This window comes from Manihot esculenta, chromosome 1, assembly GCF_001659605.2.
Source record: "Manihot esculenta cultivar AM560-2 chromosome 1, M.esculenta_v8, whole genome shotgun sequence".
Lineage (NCBI taxonomy): Eukaryota > Viridiplantae > Streptophyta > Magnoliopsida > Malpighiales > Euphorbiaceae > Manihot > Manihot esculenta.
The window spans coordinates 3,623,807-3,641,144 of NC_035161.2; the positions used below are offsets into that span (position 1 = coordinate 3,623,807).

The 17,338-nt window shown below is 32.6% G+C and overlaps 3 protein-coding genes across 7 annotated transcripts; 2 read left to right on the forward strand and 1 right to left on the reverse strand.

Moving 5' to 3' along the window:
• Window positions 1-1,032: 1,032 nt before the first annotated feature.
• LOC110621011 (succinate dehydrogenase assembly factor 1, mitochondrial) lies at window positions 1,033-3,047 on the forward strand. 4 transcript variants are annotated; one of them, XM_043953826.1, is made up of 4 exons: window positions 1,033-1,243; window positions 1,325-1,531; window positions 2,454-2,478; window positions 2,553-3,047. In XM_043953826.1, exons 2-4 carry the CDS (start codon window positions 1,330-1,332, stop codon window positions 2,554-2,556), a joined length of 231 nt encoding a protein of 76 aa, XP_043809761.1. In that variant the 5' UTR covers window positions 1,033-1,243; window positions 1,325-1,329; the 3' UTR covers window positions 2,557-3,047. The 4 variants fall into 4 exon arrangements, with proteins under 4 accessions (XP_043809761.1, XP_043809755.1, XP_043809757.1 ...); XM_043953820.1 differs by having other exon boundaries at window positions 2,454-3,047; XM_043953822.1 differs by having other exon boundaries at window positions 1,033-1,531; window positions 2,454-3,047.
• A 414-nt stretch (window positions 3,048-3,461) lies between these two features.
• Window positions 3,462-5,605, forward strand: LOC110627565 (ribulose bisphosphate carboxylase small subunit, chloroplastic-like). Its single transcript, XM_043953813.1, has 3 exons — window positions 3,462-3,811; window positions 4,705-4,839; window positions 5,099-5,605. Exons 1-3 carry the CDS (start codon window positions 3,629-3,631, stop codon window positions 5,333-5,335), a joined length of 555 nt encoding a protein of 184 aa, XP_043809748.1. The 5' UTR covers window positions 3,462-3,628; the 3' UTR covers window positions 5,336-5,605.
• Window positions 5,606-13,880: 8,275 nt separating this feature from the next.
• On the reverse strand, window positions 13,881-15,922 carry LOC110626509. 2 transcript variants are annotated; one of them, XM_021772447.2, is made up of 4 exons: window positions 15,761-15,922; window positions 15,350-15,536; window positions 15,151-15,214; window positions 13,881-14,580 (listed from the first exon to the last, which is right to left on the reverse strand). In XM_021772447.2, exons 2-4 carry the CDS (start codon window positions 15,505-15,507, stop codon window positions 14,290-14,292), a joined length of 513 nt encoding a protein of 170 aa, XP_021628139.1. In that variant the 5' UTR covers window positions 15,508-15,536; window positions 15,761-15,922; the 3' UTR covers window positions 13,881-14,289. The 2 variants fall into 2 exon arrangements, with proteins under 2 accessions (XP_021628139.1, XP_021628129.1); XM_021772437.2 differs by having other exon boundaries at window positions 15,151-15,217.
• Window positions 15,923-17,338: the final 1,416 nt, after the last annotated feature.

Here is a 17,338-nt window from a genome sequence, read left to right on the forward strand (position 1 = left end):
GGAAACAATAATATGGCTTTTTTCTTTTTGAAATATAAAATTTATATACAAAAACTGTATCAACCAAATTTAAGTCAATTTCATATTCTATTTCACTCCTGAATAAATTCTTTTCACCCTTTTCTCACAGTATTACTTCGCTATCAATTACCAAGAGTATTTAACTTTGCAAGATGATCCTTACTGTTCATACGGGATTCCATATATCCATTCTATTTGAATCAGAGTGTAAGCTAGTAATACTTTCAGCCAATGGACTTTCGCAATTTAAAGTGCAACACTCCACCGCTTAGCAGCACGATGCCTGTATTGCTTCTGCTTTCATTTTGTTTGCCGCTATTATAGGGATCGCTTTTACTTTCTTTAACTCTAATTATTAAAATATTTCAATTCGTCGGATTGTCTCTTGTTTGTCCATAAATTCAGTAGCAGTTTGAAAGATTGATCTATTCATGAATCTCCAAATCTAAGCTTATTATTTAATCTAATATATAATTCATATTTTCCTTGTTATCATCATGACTAATGATATAATTAATAAAAAAAAAGTAACTGAAAATCTTTACACTGCAATGATAATTTTTATATTTAAAAATTTATAAGTGGAAGTAAAAAAATGTAAAAAAATGAAAAATGAAGAAATAAATTTAAAATATTTTTTAATTAATTAAAATAATTTTAGTTAATATTTTTATATTAGTAGGATTTATTTATATGTAAAATAAATTCCACAATTAATAATAAAAAGTCATATCTCTTTTTGCGCATATAAAATTACATTTTTTCCTTTTAAAATTAAATAAAATTTATATAAACTTTTTAATTTTAAATGAAATTATTAAAATTAAAATGTTTATAAGACTACATTATACTATATAAATTAGTCTTATAATTTATATACACTTCTTTAATTTTAATTTTAAATTAAAATAAAATTTATATATAAATTAACAATAAATTGATATACTAATTTATTTTTGTATGTTTTAAATATATAAATTAAAATTATTTATTTATTATGGATCACAACATTTAGGTCCAATTAGGGTTTGTAATATTCAAGCTCCACTTTCAAAAGATCAAGCCCATTTCTTCGTCTTCCACCTCCAGTTTCTGCAACAGAACTTGGATTTTCTGTTCAATCATTCCAAAAGAAAAAGAGATTTTCAACGTTATAGAAGAATATATAAAAGAAATCAGTTTCGCCGGCGTATACTCCTTCGCGATTGATCTATCAATCGAGGTAAGATTTATTCTCTTCAATCTTCTCTTCTCTGACTTGTTTATGGAGGAGAAGTTTCCTGATATGTATCGATTTGCGAAGATGCCATGGGAGCCTCGAATGGCCCAAGACTCTCAGGAATGCAGAAGCAAGTGCTTAGTCTCTACCGAGCATTTCTGCGAGCTGCTCGTTTGAAATCCCCTGAAGATCGCCGACAGATTGAATCCATGGTATCGGCAGAGTTTCGCCACAACTCCCAGCATGTAGATCGCAAGAATTTCCTCTACATCGAGTATTTGCTTCGTCGGGGTAAGAAACAGCTTGATCAGCTCAAGAGTCCTGATACTGTTGGATTGTCTTCTCTATATATCAATTTGCATCAATCCCAAAATCATAAGCCTTGAATTTTTCAATTTGGGCATATTGTTTGCTAAGTGTAGGTTTTACTTTATTCTTTAAGTGATTCTTGGTGGAGATTAAACTAATTGTAATGTGCTGATTATTTAAGAGTTGGGATACATTTGCCCATTGCCTCCATTGATTCTTGAAAGGTGGGTTTAATTTCAAGCCAAATCAAAGTGCATGTATTAAATCTTACCAGTAATTGAAATGATTGAATTGCATTTCAGGTGTCACAGGCTTGCATATCTGTCCTATTTGTTTGCATATTGTATTTAGAGGGAGAAAAACTAAAGGCTAATGCTCTACTAGATTTGTGCTTTGTCTACTGATAGATGAGAGCAAATTATAAGAGGGGGATGGAGAAGTCTTCAAAAGTGAAGTATAAATCCAATTTTCAGGTTTCTTGGATCTCTAATGAGTTGGGAGATAATCTGGTTTAAGAATTTTGTTTCAGATCCTTTATGCACAAATCTCTTTTAATGAAACTTCAAGCTCCAAATATTTCAAGTCTGCTTTTCTTTCCTCCTCCTCCAAGTTAGAGAATTTGCTGCTTAATCTTAGAGAAAATCTATCATATGATTAACAGAATCATGGGCAAGTATTCTAGACCTGTAAGCAGACTTATCATTTGGACAAGCTTGATAAATTTTGATATGTAAGTCAACAAGAACAAGAATAAACTGCATTTGGAATAAGAGCCATGAAGAGAAGAGACTCTTTGCTAGTGCATCACATTCAAGAATGGTAATAGATCGGATATTTTCAAGTTTGCATCAGAGTTATCGTATGAAAAATTGAGGTTGGATTCAACATATGATGATTTTTGCAGATAAACCCTACATGTGGCATCACAGGTCGGATATTTTTGAGTTTGCATCTAGTTATGGTATAAAAATTGAGTTCTATTCAGATATGGTGATTTTTGCAGATAAACCCTACATGTTTCCACTGATGATTCAGTTCCATCATTTCGGAAAGACTTGCAGCTTGCTGTGTATCGAACAACTATGATTATTCCCATTTTGCAAGGGAACAAATCTCTTAGACTTTTAACGCATTATTATTTTTTTTCCCATTTTGAAAAATAGGCAAAATATTGATATATTAAGAGCCTTTTGTAGCATAAAATTGATAGTGGCCACAAAATAAGTTAGGTTTAGTGTGTGACATAACAATTAAATGAGGATATGATGGTCCACCAGATAATTGACATGCAGAGCATTTTGGAACTCAGAGTTAAATGTGATATAAGCCTTTACTTCCTTATCATGCTATTCTTGACATATCAGTGAGAGGAATCCAAAAATGTAATAAGCAGGAAAATAACAGAAAATTTGAAAATTTGAAATTTATATATAAAACCCAATATTCTTCTTTAACTGTTTTTATTTTATATTTATTTGAAAAAAAAAAAAGGGAAAGGCCTGGAAAGTTCATTGTCAATCTTCATATATATATATATATATAATCTCCAATACCCTTGCCCCTAAAATAAAAAAAAAAATACTATTAATTTATTTAATTGTTATAATTTTATAAATTTAAAGATTTTTTTTAAAAAAAATCATGTAATGAAATCTTAACAAAATCTCCATTCCTCAAAAAGTTCCAAAATTTTGCAAAATAAATAAAGGGAAAAAAGGATAAATAACTGCAAAGTTAAAGGAAGGAGAGTCCTATCCCCAAAAAAATGAAGGGCCATAAAACGCGTTGCGGACTCAAATGAGATGAGATAAGATTATGGACATAAGTACACGTGGCACACCGTGAGTAGTGCCTAACGATAAGGCTAACGTCTCCTGTATGTGGCCATCATAAGATCCAACAGCTAAACTCCTGAAAATGAAGCCTGAACCGTTGGATCAGAAATGGCACTCTCAAAACGACAAGGCAAAGAGAAGCCAAAAGGCGTTATAAAAGGAAGAAGGTGAAGAGTTGCTCGACCACTCAAGCAAGAGGTTGAACAACAAAAGTCTACTTGTAAGCAAGAAAGGGGAATTTGAAATGGCTACCTCTATGCTTTCAACTGCAACTGTGGCTAGCATTAACAGAGCTAGCCCTGCTCAAGCCAGCATGGTGGCACCATTCACCGGCCTCAAGTCCACCTCCGCCTTCCCAGCCACCACCAAAACCTCCGCTGATATCACCTCCCTCGCCAGCAACGGTGGCAGGGTCCAATGCATGCAGGTCATTAATTTATTCATAATTATCTTTTTTTTTTTAATTTTTTTTAACGAAAAATATTTTTCTTATAAATATTTTTCTTATAAGTTACTTTATCAATTTTAAGAATGTTATTAATATTATTATTATATAAATTTATTAATATTTTTTAAATTATAATTAAAAATTAAAAAATAAAAAAATTTCTTAAAAAACATTTTTCATAAAAATTACTTTTAAAATACAATTCTTTTCAGCTTAGTCTTCGTTATTTGAGTTTGCATTTATTTTGTGAAATTAAACTATACATAAATCTACGACACTTTTAAAGAAAAATATTTTTTCAAAAATACATTTTTAATTATAATATTAAAATATAAAAAAATTAAATTCATCTTAAACTGACTGTTAATAAAATATTTAAAGTTTAGAAAATATTTCAGTTCAAAAAAAAAAGTTTAGAAAATATTTTTTTAAAGTAGAAGTCATTTCCCTTCTTTTGAAACTGGTAAGTAATTTTTTTAAAAACTAATTTCATTTTTTTTCATTTAAAAAATATTTTTATTAATAATTTTATAAATATCTTAAATATCATAATGTGAAAAATATTTTTTAAAAATATATATATTTTTAAACAAACAAGCCTAACTAAAAAATAATAAATTAATTTTATAAATATCTCCACATTTAAAATTTAGCTAAAGCAAGTTAAGTGATAATTAATCATTGTATAGTAATCTATAAAATAAACATTAAACTATAAAAAAATAATTATTTAAAATGTAGTTATAAATATTTTCAAAATTTACTGCTTAACTTTAAAAAAAAAAAAAAAAAAACTATTTGAATTTTTTTGTTGTTTATAAAATATTTTTTAAAAAAATTATTGATAAATTACTGTAAAAATGGGATTGCAGGTATGGCCAACACGTGGCAAGAAGAAGTTTGAGACTCTCTCATACCTTCCACCACTCTCAAGGGAGCAATTGGCCAGTGAAATTGACTACCTTCTTCGTTCCGGATGGATTCCTTGCTTGGAATTCGAGTTGGAGGTTCTCTTTTTCACTTTTCCCCAATTTTTATTTTTCATTCTTTTATAATTGTATATATTTAACATCAATGAATAGTAATATCTCTCACAAAAAAAAAATTTAACTTTATTATTTACTCCCTAATTATATTCTTCTTTTTCTAAATTTACCCCTATTTTAAATAAAATAAAAAGAAGAAAATTGCAGAGACTGACTTCAGGAATTTTTTTTTTTTTTTTTTTTTTTTTTTTTTTTTTTTTTTTTTTTTGTGATTATGAAGCATGGATTTGTGTACCGTGCGCACGGTAGCTTACCAGGGTACTACGATGGACGTTACTGGACAATGTGGAAGCTGCCAATGTTTGGGTGCACAGATTCATCGCAGGTGTTGAAGGAGCTTGATGAGCTTATCAAAGCTCACCCAGATGGCTTCGCTAGGATCATTGGCTTCGACAATGTTCGCCAAGTCCAGTGCATCAGTTTCATTGCCTACAAGCCTCCCGGCACCGATTATTAAAATTTCCTTGCTTGTTGACGTTATCCTCTCTGGGTTTTCTTCACTGAGTTTGTTTTTCTGAATTTTTTTTTTTAGTTTTTGTATCTTTCCTTTTCCTCTTTCTTCATCGGAGTTTTTCCGATGGAAATGGAATGGAAGATGCGATGCTGAATCTTATAAACTATTCAATATTTTCTTGTTATTAATCGTATCAAACTTATATGTTCTTAATTTTAATGTTTTTATGTTGTGATGGTGTTGTATAAATAATGGATTATGTTTCTCTTGAAATTTCTAATTCTTATGATATGAAGTATATCATGCGTGGTTTCCCAGGGAATTAGGTTTCATTACTTAATTTGTATATTAATATGAGAATCACATGATTTATAATATGTAAAAATAAATAAATGTCACTTATAAGTAGGAAAATCTACAAGAAGTAGCTTAATATTAACTTATAGTACCTGTTAGCTAGCTGCAATAGTCGTTTATAGATGGTTAATTAGTCACTTCTTAAAAATAAAAAAATGGTAGAACTCCAAAATTAACAAATAAAAAAGAATTATAAATAACTATTATGATCTTCAACTTGCTACCAATATTACAAATTCTTATATGATTTTTAAAAATTACAATTTGATCTTCAAGGTTTTAGATCCTTATCACTCCCCCATTTAATTAGTCGATATCCTCATCGATTAAGCTTTTATAAAGTTTGTCTTTTGTGAATATACTTGGATGCTTGACTCTTTCTCTTAGCTAGTTTCTATTGTACTTGAATCTTTCAACCTAACCCATAAGTAGTAGGGAGCAAGGTAAAAATGGCAGATTACCTGAAGTATGATGCTCCTAAGTATAAGGAGAATGATGACCCGTTTGAGTATATCAAAGTAGTGAAGATGATAATTTATGAGTTAGGAGCCAGCGATAGTAGAGCCATTCAAATGGTCAGGTTTACTTTGAAGTGCAAGAAGGCAAAATAGTGGTTCAAGAATTATATGGAACCAAAATTGAATAGCTTGTCCTGAAAACAGTTTGCAAATAAGTTTGCAGGATAAACTTTTCCAAATAGTTCAAAAGAGTTGAAGGTGATAGAGTTTGAGTAGTTAAGGTAGATTGAAGAGATGAGTATAGATGAATACATAGATAAGTTTCTGTGTATGCTGCTAGAAAGTTTCCACACTATAGTGGATGCAACTAGAAAGATAAAGGTTAGTGCTCTCATTCAAGGAAGAGTGAAGCAACAAGTGGCACAAGCATCAGGTTCCAAGGCCTTGAGTACAGAAAAATTTGATCTCCCTTTTCTAAGTGCAACTGCCACAGGAAGTAGAAAGTTGAATAAGTTTACTAAGAAGACCAAGAAGAATAAGTTCTGGAACAGGTTCAAATCTGGTTTAAGAATGGGCAGTAGTTCTAATTCTGGTTCAAATAGCTCTGAATGTGTCAGATATGGAAAATCACACAAAAGGCCTTATCGGTTTGGGACTACAGCTTGTTATAAATATATACAAAAGGGACACATGGCTAGTGAGTATCCCAATGTAGCCAAGATGACACAATGCAATAGATAGCTTCTGGCAGTGTGGCCCAACCAGTAGCTTCAGCCACATCTTAGGGCAGAGGGCAAGGTAGAGGAAGAGGGACGACTTTTTTTTTTAGCAGGTTCCCAAGGAGAAAGTCTTTTAGCACCAGCACGAATCTTTACCATGACATAGCAGGAGGCCAATACATCAAACACAGTGGTATCAGGTAAACTCACTATTGAGTATTCTAATGTGTATGCTCTTATGGACCCTATGCCTTTCATTCTTTTGTTTCTTCGAGGATCGTAGGTAGTTTGGATTTAATAGCTTCTAGGCTAAAGTGTCATCTTTGGGTCAGTGGGCCCAAGTATGATCCGTCTATGACAGAGTCAGTCTATCTCAGTCCAGTTATAGTTAAGGACAAGTGCCTTCAAGCCGACTTTGTGATTCTAGATTTGACTGATTGTGATGTCATTCTAGGAATGGATTGGCTCTCTACTCATGGTGTTACCTTGGACTGAAGAGACAAGCTAGTTAGGTTCAAAGAACAAGATGGATCAGAGATTGTCTTTCGAGGAGACAAGTCAAATATGTCTAGAGGTTTAATATCTGCCTTACAGGCTCGTAGGTTGCTTAAGAGGGGTAGTCACGAGTTTCTTGCTCATGTCAGAGAGTTTAACGGTCAGGTCAGGGAATTAGCTTTAGTGCCCGTGATTAGAGAGTTTCTTGATGTTTTTTCAGATGATCTACCAAGTTTACTACCTGATAGGGAAATAGAGTTTGAAATTGAAGTATTACTAGAAACCAGATCCATCTCTATTCCTCCCTACAGGATGGCACCTGCTGAGTTCACATAACTAAAGAACAGTTGCAAGAGTTGATAGATAAGGGCTTCATCCAACTTAGTACCTCACCCTGGAGTGCTCCAGTGTTGTTTATGAAAAATAAGGATGGATTCCTAAGAATTTGTATTGACTATAGACAGTTAAACAAGATCACTACCAAGAATAAGTATCTTTTACCTAGGATCAATGATCTATTCAACTAGCTAGCAGGAGTCGATTGTATCTCCAAGATAGATTTGAGATTCGGGTATCATTATTTAAGAATCAGAGAAGACATACCTAAGATAGCTTTTAAGACCAGATATGGGTATTATGAGCTCCTAGTAATGCCGTTCAAACTATCTAATGCCCCTGCAGCATTCATGGATCCCATGAATAGAGTTTTTAGACAGTTCTAGATTACTTTGTTATTATCTTTATTGATGATATCTTAGTATATACCAGAAATGCAAAGGAGCATGCCTATCATCTGAGGAGAGTATTGCAGACCTTGAGAGAACACGAGTGTATGCCATGTTCTCTAAATATGAGTTCTAATTGAGGAGTATCTCTTTCTTAGGGCATTTAGTGTCAGAAAATGGAATTATGATAGACTCTAAGAAAGTAAAAGCAGTAGCTAACTGGTCCAGACTCATTACAGTAACAAAGATCAAAAGTTTTTCGGATTTGGCAGGTTATTACAGAGGATTTGTTTAGGTTTTCTCCAAAATAGCTGCTCCTATGACCAGGTTGACCCAGAAGAATAAAAAATTTGTTTAGTCAAATCAGTGTGAAGAGAGTTTTTAAGAGTTAAAGAGAAGATTGACGTCAGCACCAATGTTAGCTCTGCTTACAAGTAATGAGGATTTCACAGTGTTCTGTGATGCATCCCGACTGAGACTAGGTTGTGTATTGATGCAGAATGATAGAGTAATAGCTTATACTTCTAGACAATTGAAGAAGCACGAGTTAAATTCTCCTACACACGATCTAGAGATGGCAGCTGCGGTCTTTACACTCAAGATGTGGAGACACTACCTGTATGGAGTGAAAATTGAGATCTTTACAGATCATTAAAGTTTGCAATATATTTTGAGTCAGAAAGAGTTGAATTTGAGGCAGAGGAGATGGGTAGAACTGCTTAGTGATCATGATTGCAAAATTCAGTATCATCTGGGTAAAGCAAATATAGTGGCAGATGCTCTTAGCCAAAAATCACTTGGCAATTTATCTCATATCTCAATAGAAAGGAAATTAGTGGTGAAAGAGTTTTATAGGCTTGTTAATGAAGGCTTACAGCTGGAGTTGTCTGGTACAGATGCTTTGGTGGCACAAATGAAAGTGACACCTGTATTTTTGGAATAAGTGGCACAAAAACAACTCAAGTACCCAGAGTTGGTGAAAATAGCAGAAACAGTTCACCAATGTAAGAATGGTGATTACAGGTTTGACAATAAAGGGATTTTTCATTATAAAACAGAATATGTGTACTAAATGACATAAGTTTAAAAAGAGACATTATGAGAGAGGCTCACAATGTCAAGTATAGTGTCCACCCTAGAGCCACCAAGATGTATAAAGATATGAAAAAAGTATATTGGTGGCCTTTTATAAAAAGAGAAGTGACTTAGTTTGTGTCTGCTTGTGAGCTATATCAGAGGGTGAAGGTTGGAATATCAGAAGTCAGTTAGAATGCTCAACCTACTACCTATTCCAGAATGAAAATTGGAACACATGGCAATAGATTTTGTAATGGTGTTACCAGTGACGTCTAACAAACATGACTTTTATGTGGGTAATAGTGGACAAATTGACCAAATATGCTCATTTTATCCCTGTCAGCAGTGGTTACTCTGTAGACAAATTGGCACAAATCTATGTGAAAGAAATCCTCAGGTTGCATGGGTCTTCAATTTCTCTAGCGCCGAATAGGGGTTTCTAGGTTTTGGTGGAGTCTGTAGAATATTATGAGTATAAGGTTAGATTTTAGCACTGCTTTCCACCCATAGACTGATGGATAATAAAAAAGAATCATCCAAACCATTGAGGACATATTAAGGATATGTATGCTAGACTTTGGTGGTTCTTAGAGGCAACATTTACCATTAATAAAGTTTGCTTACAATAACAGTTACCACGCTAGCCTTGGGATGGCTCCATATGAAGCTTTATATGGGAGAAAGTGCAGGTCACCTGTTTGTTGGGAAGAAGTATGAGAAAGAGTTTTAGTAGGACCAAAATTAGTAGAGATCACTAACAGGGTGGTGCCCATTATCAGAGAAAGAATCAAAACAGCTGTAAGTAGATAGAAGAGCTATGCATACATTCATAGAAAGCAAATTGTCTTTCAAGAGGGAGATATGATATTGCTTAAGGTGTCTCCTATTAAAGAGGTGATTCGTTTTGGAAAGAAAGGTAAACTAGTTGCAAAGTACATCAAATTCTTCGAAATCTTACAAAAGATTAGGAATATTTCTTACAAGTTAGATTTACCTGTTTCTATGGAGAGAATCCATCCAGTTTTTCATGTTTCTATGTTACAGAAATTCATGTCAGATCTGGATAAGGTTCTTAACGAGTCTGATGTAGAAATCCTAAGAGATATCACCTATATTGAGCAGCCAGTACGGATCATAAACATGTTGAGAAACAAAGAAATTATGATGGTAAAAGTTTTATGGGATCACCATAATATGGAAGATTGTATCTGAGATACTAGAGAGTCAATGCGTAGGCAGTACCCTTATCTCTTTTGAAGTAGGTTGTTAGATGATTTTATGTTTTTTCTTGATATATATGTTATGTTTTTACATGTATGGTTGAACATTCGAGGACAAATGTTCTTAAAGAGAAAAGAATGTAACACCCGGCTAAACTCAAGTGTTGGAATTTTGACTTTCCGATGGAATCTCTATTGGAATCCAGAATCTTAAAACTGAAAATTTTAGAAGGGTAAAAAATGAATTTTTCATAAAATGAAAAACTATTATTTTAAATAAATCAAACGTTTTAAATATATTCATGCATCATGAATGTTATGTGTATATAATTAGGTTATTTCACATTAGAATTCACGAATATAAGACATTGCATAATTAATTATTATTGTAAATGGATGTTGGATGATCTACTAGCTCTCGAGCATGTTATATTATATATGACAAGTATGGAAATCTAGGTCAAGACCCAATGCCCCTGGCACTATGTAAGAGAAAGACTTGATGTGAATTATCTGTATTATGATGTATTTATACGATCATATATTTTATTAAAATATTTTATAATTATGTTTTTGCTTACTAGATTCTAATAGTTTATCCCTTTTTCTTAATCCCAGGTTTGCAGGATTAGAGTTAACTCGGGAGGTCAGTAATGTCCTATGATATAACTTTTATGTAATAGTATAGTTTTGGACATATAATGTATTATGGATTAGAATTGTGCTTTGCCCAAATTTTCTTTTATAATCTCTTGTTTATGGTCTTATTGTGTAAAAATTTTAAGTTTAAGCTATGTTTGAACCAACTAAAATATGTAATGATGACCATATTGGAGCATTTGATGAAGGTTCTAGTATGAGTTTATGTTTTCAGTTATGTTTGAATGCACATGCTGAGTTTTGATTCATGAGATGTAACGTTCATGTATATTTTTAAGATTATGTTTGGAATTATATCAGATATTACAGGATATAAAGTAGGCTTGCAACAGACCCCGGTAACCTTAAGTCGATCTGAACCCTAGCGTCAATAGCGCTTTGATTTTTGGGTCGTTACAGTTTGCCTCTTGCATAGATCTATCTATGGACAAAAACAAGCACCACGACAGTGGTATACTTGTTTGGTTAATGCTTTACTTTCTCTTGGTTTTGTTAAGTCTATAGTGGATACTTCCCTCTTTATCTTCACTCATCTTGATACAGTGACATATTGCCTAATATATGTTAACGATATCATTTTGTCCAGCAATTCTCCAACACATGTACATCAAGTAATTCTTGATCTCAACAAATGTTTTCTCATCAAGGATCTTGGTAGACTTCATTACTTTCTTGGTGTTGAAGCTACATAGAAAAATGATTCATTACTTCTTACTCAATCAAAATACATTCTTGATTTTTTGAGTAAGGCAAATTTTCAAGATTGTAATGGTTTGCCTACACCAACTGCTACTTCGGTTTTTTAATGTATAATCAATCAACTCTTTTTCAGCACTTAATTGGTATAATATTTGGCACTTACAAGACCAAATATAACATTCATTGTCAAAAAACTGTCTTAACACATGCATGCACCGCTTGAAGTTCATTGGCAGCAGCCCAAAAGTGTTCTATGGTATCTAAAGACAATTATTAATCATGGACTCTTACTTCAAACTAATACTATATTATCTATTTCCACATATAGTGATGCAGATTGGACAAGTTCTGTTGAGGACCGTAAGTCTACTACTAGCTACTTGGTTTATTTTGGCAACAATTTGATTTTCTGGAATTCGAAAAAACAACAAACAATATCTCGTTTTTCTACTGAGGCAGAATATCAAGCAATTACCTCTGTCGCTACTGAAATAACGTGGATTCAATCCTTGCTTGGTGAACTTAAAGTGTGACTACTCGTTCCTCCAATTGTATGGAGTGACAATTTGGGAACAACTTATCATATAATTAATCCATTATTTCATAGCAAAATAAAGCATATTGAAATTGATGATCACTTTGTAAGAGACAAAGATGGCTCGAAAAGAACTACATGTTCAGTTCATTTCTGGCAAAGATCAAGTTGCTCATTATTTAACTAAACCACTTTCAAGACAACATTTTCTTGATCTACGAGACAAGCTAATGATTCGTTCCAAATAATTATAAACTCGAGAGGGCGTGTTTGTGTAAGATAAAGTTTGTTATGCATTTCAAATATAGCTTGTATTTATCTATTCATAACTATACTTATCCTAGCTAACTTATTATATTTAGACATGATCAGAAATACTAGAGAGATATCTTTTCTTGCCGTTTAGAGTCTCTATACCATATTTGCTTGTGTTTGTTTTTTTTCTATGCTTACTAGAGATTTCAAGATCTATTGTTCTTTATGATTATTACTTGATGAAGGGTGCAGGAAATAAGATGCTAGCAGTATCTCGCAGGGACCCGTAAACAGCACAAAAGCCCTTAATTGATTTGGAGATTCTCTTCATGGTTCGTTTCTCTATGGTTTTTTCTTGCCTTGTTATATACCCTTTCTGCTTCTTTGCTCCTTTTTATTATTTGCATGCAAGTCTGCTATCATCAACAACTTTAATAAATGATTCGTCGGTGGCAATCGTCTTTGTAGAAGCGCTACGACATGAGTTGGACGATAGCATGCTGTAATTAGGTTTTTGTTCCTTTCAGTTGGTGGGCTTGCTTGTAATGGCCCAGCTTACATGCCAGATCAATTTCTGTAATGGATCTTAGACCTCTTTCTCTAAAAAAAAAAAAATTAATGCATCAAACGATAATAAGTTTGGTAGCCTGCAGTGCAGCATGTGCTCTCCACTAACTACCAACCGCAAACTATGGCCATTCATTAGCTTTTATATGGCCGTGAAGCAAAGCCAAGTTCCAATTGGACTTGGACTTAATTGAGCTAACTAATTACCATTATTATCTCTCCCTCTTTATGAGGCCGTTTCTTGTTGAGTAAAGAGAGAGAGAGAGAATGGAAGTAAAGAGATGATGTCCTCGTAAGCACCGAGTCAGCAGTTATAAAAAATATAGACCTTTCAACCACAAAATGGGCATGTGCTTGGAGATGGGTACATGACTTGTCCCTTTTCCACCAGTTTTTTCCTTTAGGGTCCCATCTTTGCGTATGCCCTAACCAATCCAACACACCCCCTTAACACTTAAACACTCCTACCCATCTCTCTCTTTTTCAAATAAATATTTATTTCCTTATTTTTTAGCCATTACTTTATTCATATTGCACACTAGGCTCTAAATTTTTTTCTTTTCATATGAATCACTTAACAAAATAATCAATTAAGATCTTATTTAATTTAAATATATTACCTTTTAAAAAAATTACTTCTCAAAAAATAATTTAATTAAATTGAAATAAATAAATTACTCTCTTTTACTAACAAAAAAAGCCTTAACTTTCCAGGAAATTTTTAAACTCTTTCAGCTCCGTTCTCCATTTCTCATGTACAGACAGATTAGAACAGAACAAATTTTCAAATCAGCTAATCCTTATTTCATTCGAATTACAGTTACAAACAAGGATTAGAAAAAAAAAACTGACAAACATAGAAATATTACAATGGAATCAATCCAAAAGATCTAAACCCTCCCTTTCTCTTTCTATAAACAAGAACAATGAAACCTACAAAGAGAGAAACTCTCCCTTTTTATTTCTTCAAAATTAAACAACTCTCAATAACCTTAAATTACATGTACATATTCTGAGAGTGCAAGCAAAACTCGCCATGAAACACCAAGTAAGACTCTATATACATTAAACAAAAACACAGTACTAGTTCATTACCATTAGCCTCTCCTCCCACAATTTTTTCTCTCCCCCACCTCCTCTTAAGATCAAAATTTGCTACTTGTGGCTTGTTTGAATCAACAGTTCAATGCTTAAGCCACTGCAGAGATGCTACAATTTCGCCTATCTCGGCTAAGACAATCAAACCCTTCGATCCTTACCGTTGCAGGCTTGTGCCCAAACTTCATTCGGACAAAACCTCCTCCCTTCCGCGCTGAGGATGAGGAGGGTGACAGTGGAGAAGGAGGTAGAGGAGTTATCATTTCACTGCCAAATTGAGCATCTTGGACTACAGGATTTGATGCTCTACTTGGGGGTGATCCACAGTAAAATGGAGGCGAAGATGCAACCTGGTAAGCTGATCTTTCACCACCACATCCTCCCTGAAAGAATCAAGAACCAAATCAAATCATTTCCCTCTGTCACTGATAATATAAATTCAGTACATAGTTCCCTTGCTTTTTCCTTACTTTCTTCTTATTTAAACAAGAGATTTTGAATTCAATAAACAAATTGATGAGTAACAGGGCATACATAAATTTTCATTATATTTTCGAGAAAGCTTTTATTACAACCACGAAAATAAAAGGGCCTCCAAAAGAAGCAAAATAATCAGAGGAAAAAAAAGCTCAGATGAACAGCAAGAAATCTCAAGTTTCAAAGAAATTTATGCAAAATCAGATGGGACAAAAATAAATAAATAATTGTTACATGCTTCAAGTTAGCTACTCATTAGCCCAACAAGAAGATGCTACAGAAGGGGGAAAACATTTGTTCATAGAAAAAAGAAAGAGAACAGGGCGGTTCTTAAATAGGACTGTACAAGAGTTGTTCTGTTTTACAAATCCATGAAGGATAAAGTATGTACTAAACTACAGTGTTCATGTTCTTACAACATCATCATCTTCATTATCAACGTAATTAGAACTGCATAGAGAGAAATAGAGCTGAACCTTAGAAAGAATTATGTCAAGAAGCTCAGCCCCAGCAAGAGAATCTCCCACGTCTGTTGGGTGACTGCTATTTGAAAGAAAAATAAAGAAATCGAAATAAAAACAATAAATTTATACACTTTGGATTAGAAGAAACAGAAATCTAATAAATGAAGAGGAAAATAAAGTATAAATGAAGAAAAAATATATATATATATACTTGATGGGTAATCTTAAGGGTCTGAATTGATCATGAAAGGAAGGATTTGACAGGCCCAAACGACGAGGCTTGGGACAAACCATAGAGTCTCCCACCATCATCCTCCTCTCCTCGCAGCCACCCATGGCGCTCTTTCGCAGATATCCACAAGAATTCATTTTCGATTATCAATCGCACCCACGAACGCCTGTGACAAACTAACCCGTATCAGTATAAATAAGATCTAGGAAATCCCAAATAAACCCAAAAAATAAATGTTAAAAATGAACAAAACTGAAAATCCGGTAAGGAAAAGCTTGTCTTTTTCCAAAAAGAAAAATATTTTCCGGCAACCAAAGAGAAAACTGCAAAAATTACACGACAGATCCGTCCACAGAGATTGACAGAGTGAGAAAGAGAGAGAGGAGAGACCTGAGCAGCTAGAAAGGCTCCTCCACGAGGAGGAGAGGAGAGAATCAAGGAGGAAGAATAGGGAGGCTCAGGGAGGAGAAATCGAGAGAGTAGATTTTTAAGAGAAAAGAGATAATTTATGGTGATGAGTTTGAGCATTCATGGAAAGGCGATAGAGAAGAAGATGAGCATGAGGTGGGTCAGGTTCAGGTGTGGTCGAGTACTGTTATAGTTTTGTGAGATTGCGTTTGTTTGACCATTGATTTTTACTATTATTATAATAATTTTTATTTTTATAATATTTTTTGAGGCCTCGAGACGAATCGCGTGAGAGATTCTGGGGAACACTTTGCCTTTTGCTTTTTTTTTCTTTTTTCTTTTTTCAATATTTTAACTTTTTCTAATTGGTGGTGGGACAAAATTGAAAATGATATCCGATCCACACGATCCAAGCTTGTCGCCTTCCTCTCTTTTTTTTGTATAATTTAGTAGATTGTTACATTTTAGGCTCTCATTTAGGTTTAGCCGCCTCGGTCCGACTCGGTGTGGTTGAATAATTATGGGCTAATTACTTTTTTGAAATAATTTAATTTAAATAACTTTTTACAAAATTACGTGTAATTGAAATAATTTAATTAAATAACTTTTTACAGCTAATAATTTAAAAAATATAAATTAAACAATTATAATTTTACAATTACATATACTAAATAATCATAATTTTAAAATTACGTGAATTAAATATTTATATTTAAAAATTACAAAATCTAATAAAAACTAAAAATGTTTGTCATTACTAAAAGCATAAAGGAATAGAGAGACTATTAGTTAAAAAAAAATAAATAATTAATGATTTTTAAAAAATAAAAACTAATTAATATATTTAAAAAAAAAAAGAAAACAGAAAAACATAGCAAGTAATTTTTGAGGATCTGTTGTCTGCTTACTTGTAAGGATCTATTGTTCTTCCCTTGTGAGGATCTTTATTTTATTTTATATCATGGAGTTGTTAAATTTAATATTTGACTAGTAATGCAACCACTCAAAGTATAAAATTTCTTATCAATATTCAAAAATTATAAATATATAAAATTTTCTATTAATTTATTATTTTCTCTATCACATACATTTTTTAAATTATTATTTATTCTCTATTTCCACTAATAATATATAAATTGATTATAACATCTGCATACCTCTGACATCTGGATTACCATCGAGTTTTCATAAAAAAATCAGGTTCAAAATCTACTAGAATTCATTATACAAATTGATCCATTAATACACAACTCAAATCACATCCGAATAAATTGAAATCAAGTTCAATGAATAAAAATTTAATTTATTTAATTTGATGGGTCCGTTTGAAAACGGACCCATCTACATCATGATCATATTAGTATGAGTACCGAAAGAGAATTAAATAGCCACTTAACGATGAAAAAAAGGGAAATACGTCTATAGGTATAACTCTATATAATAGTGATAAATAATATTGTAGCACCCACGGTTATATGTCATTAGAAAATTAAAAAAATAAAAAATGTCAATTTAATTAATTTTATTATTTTTTAAAATTTTATCCAATTTTATTTTATT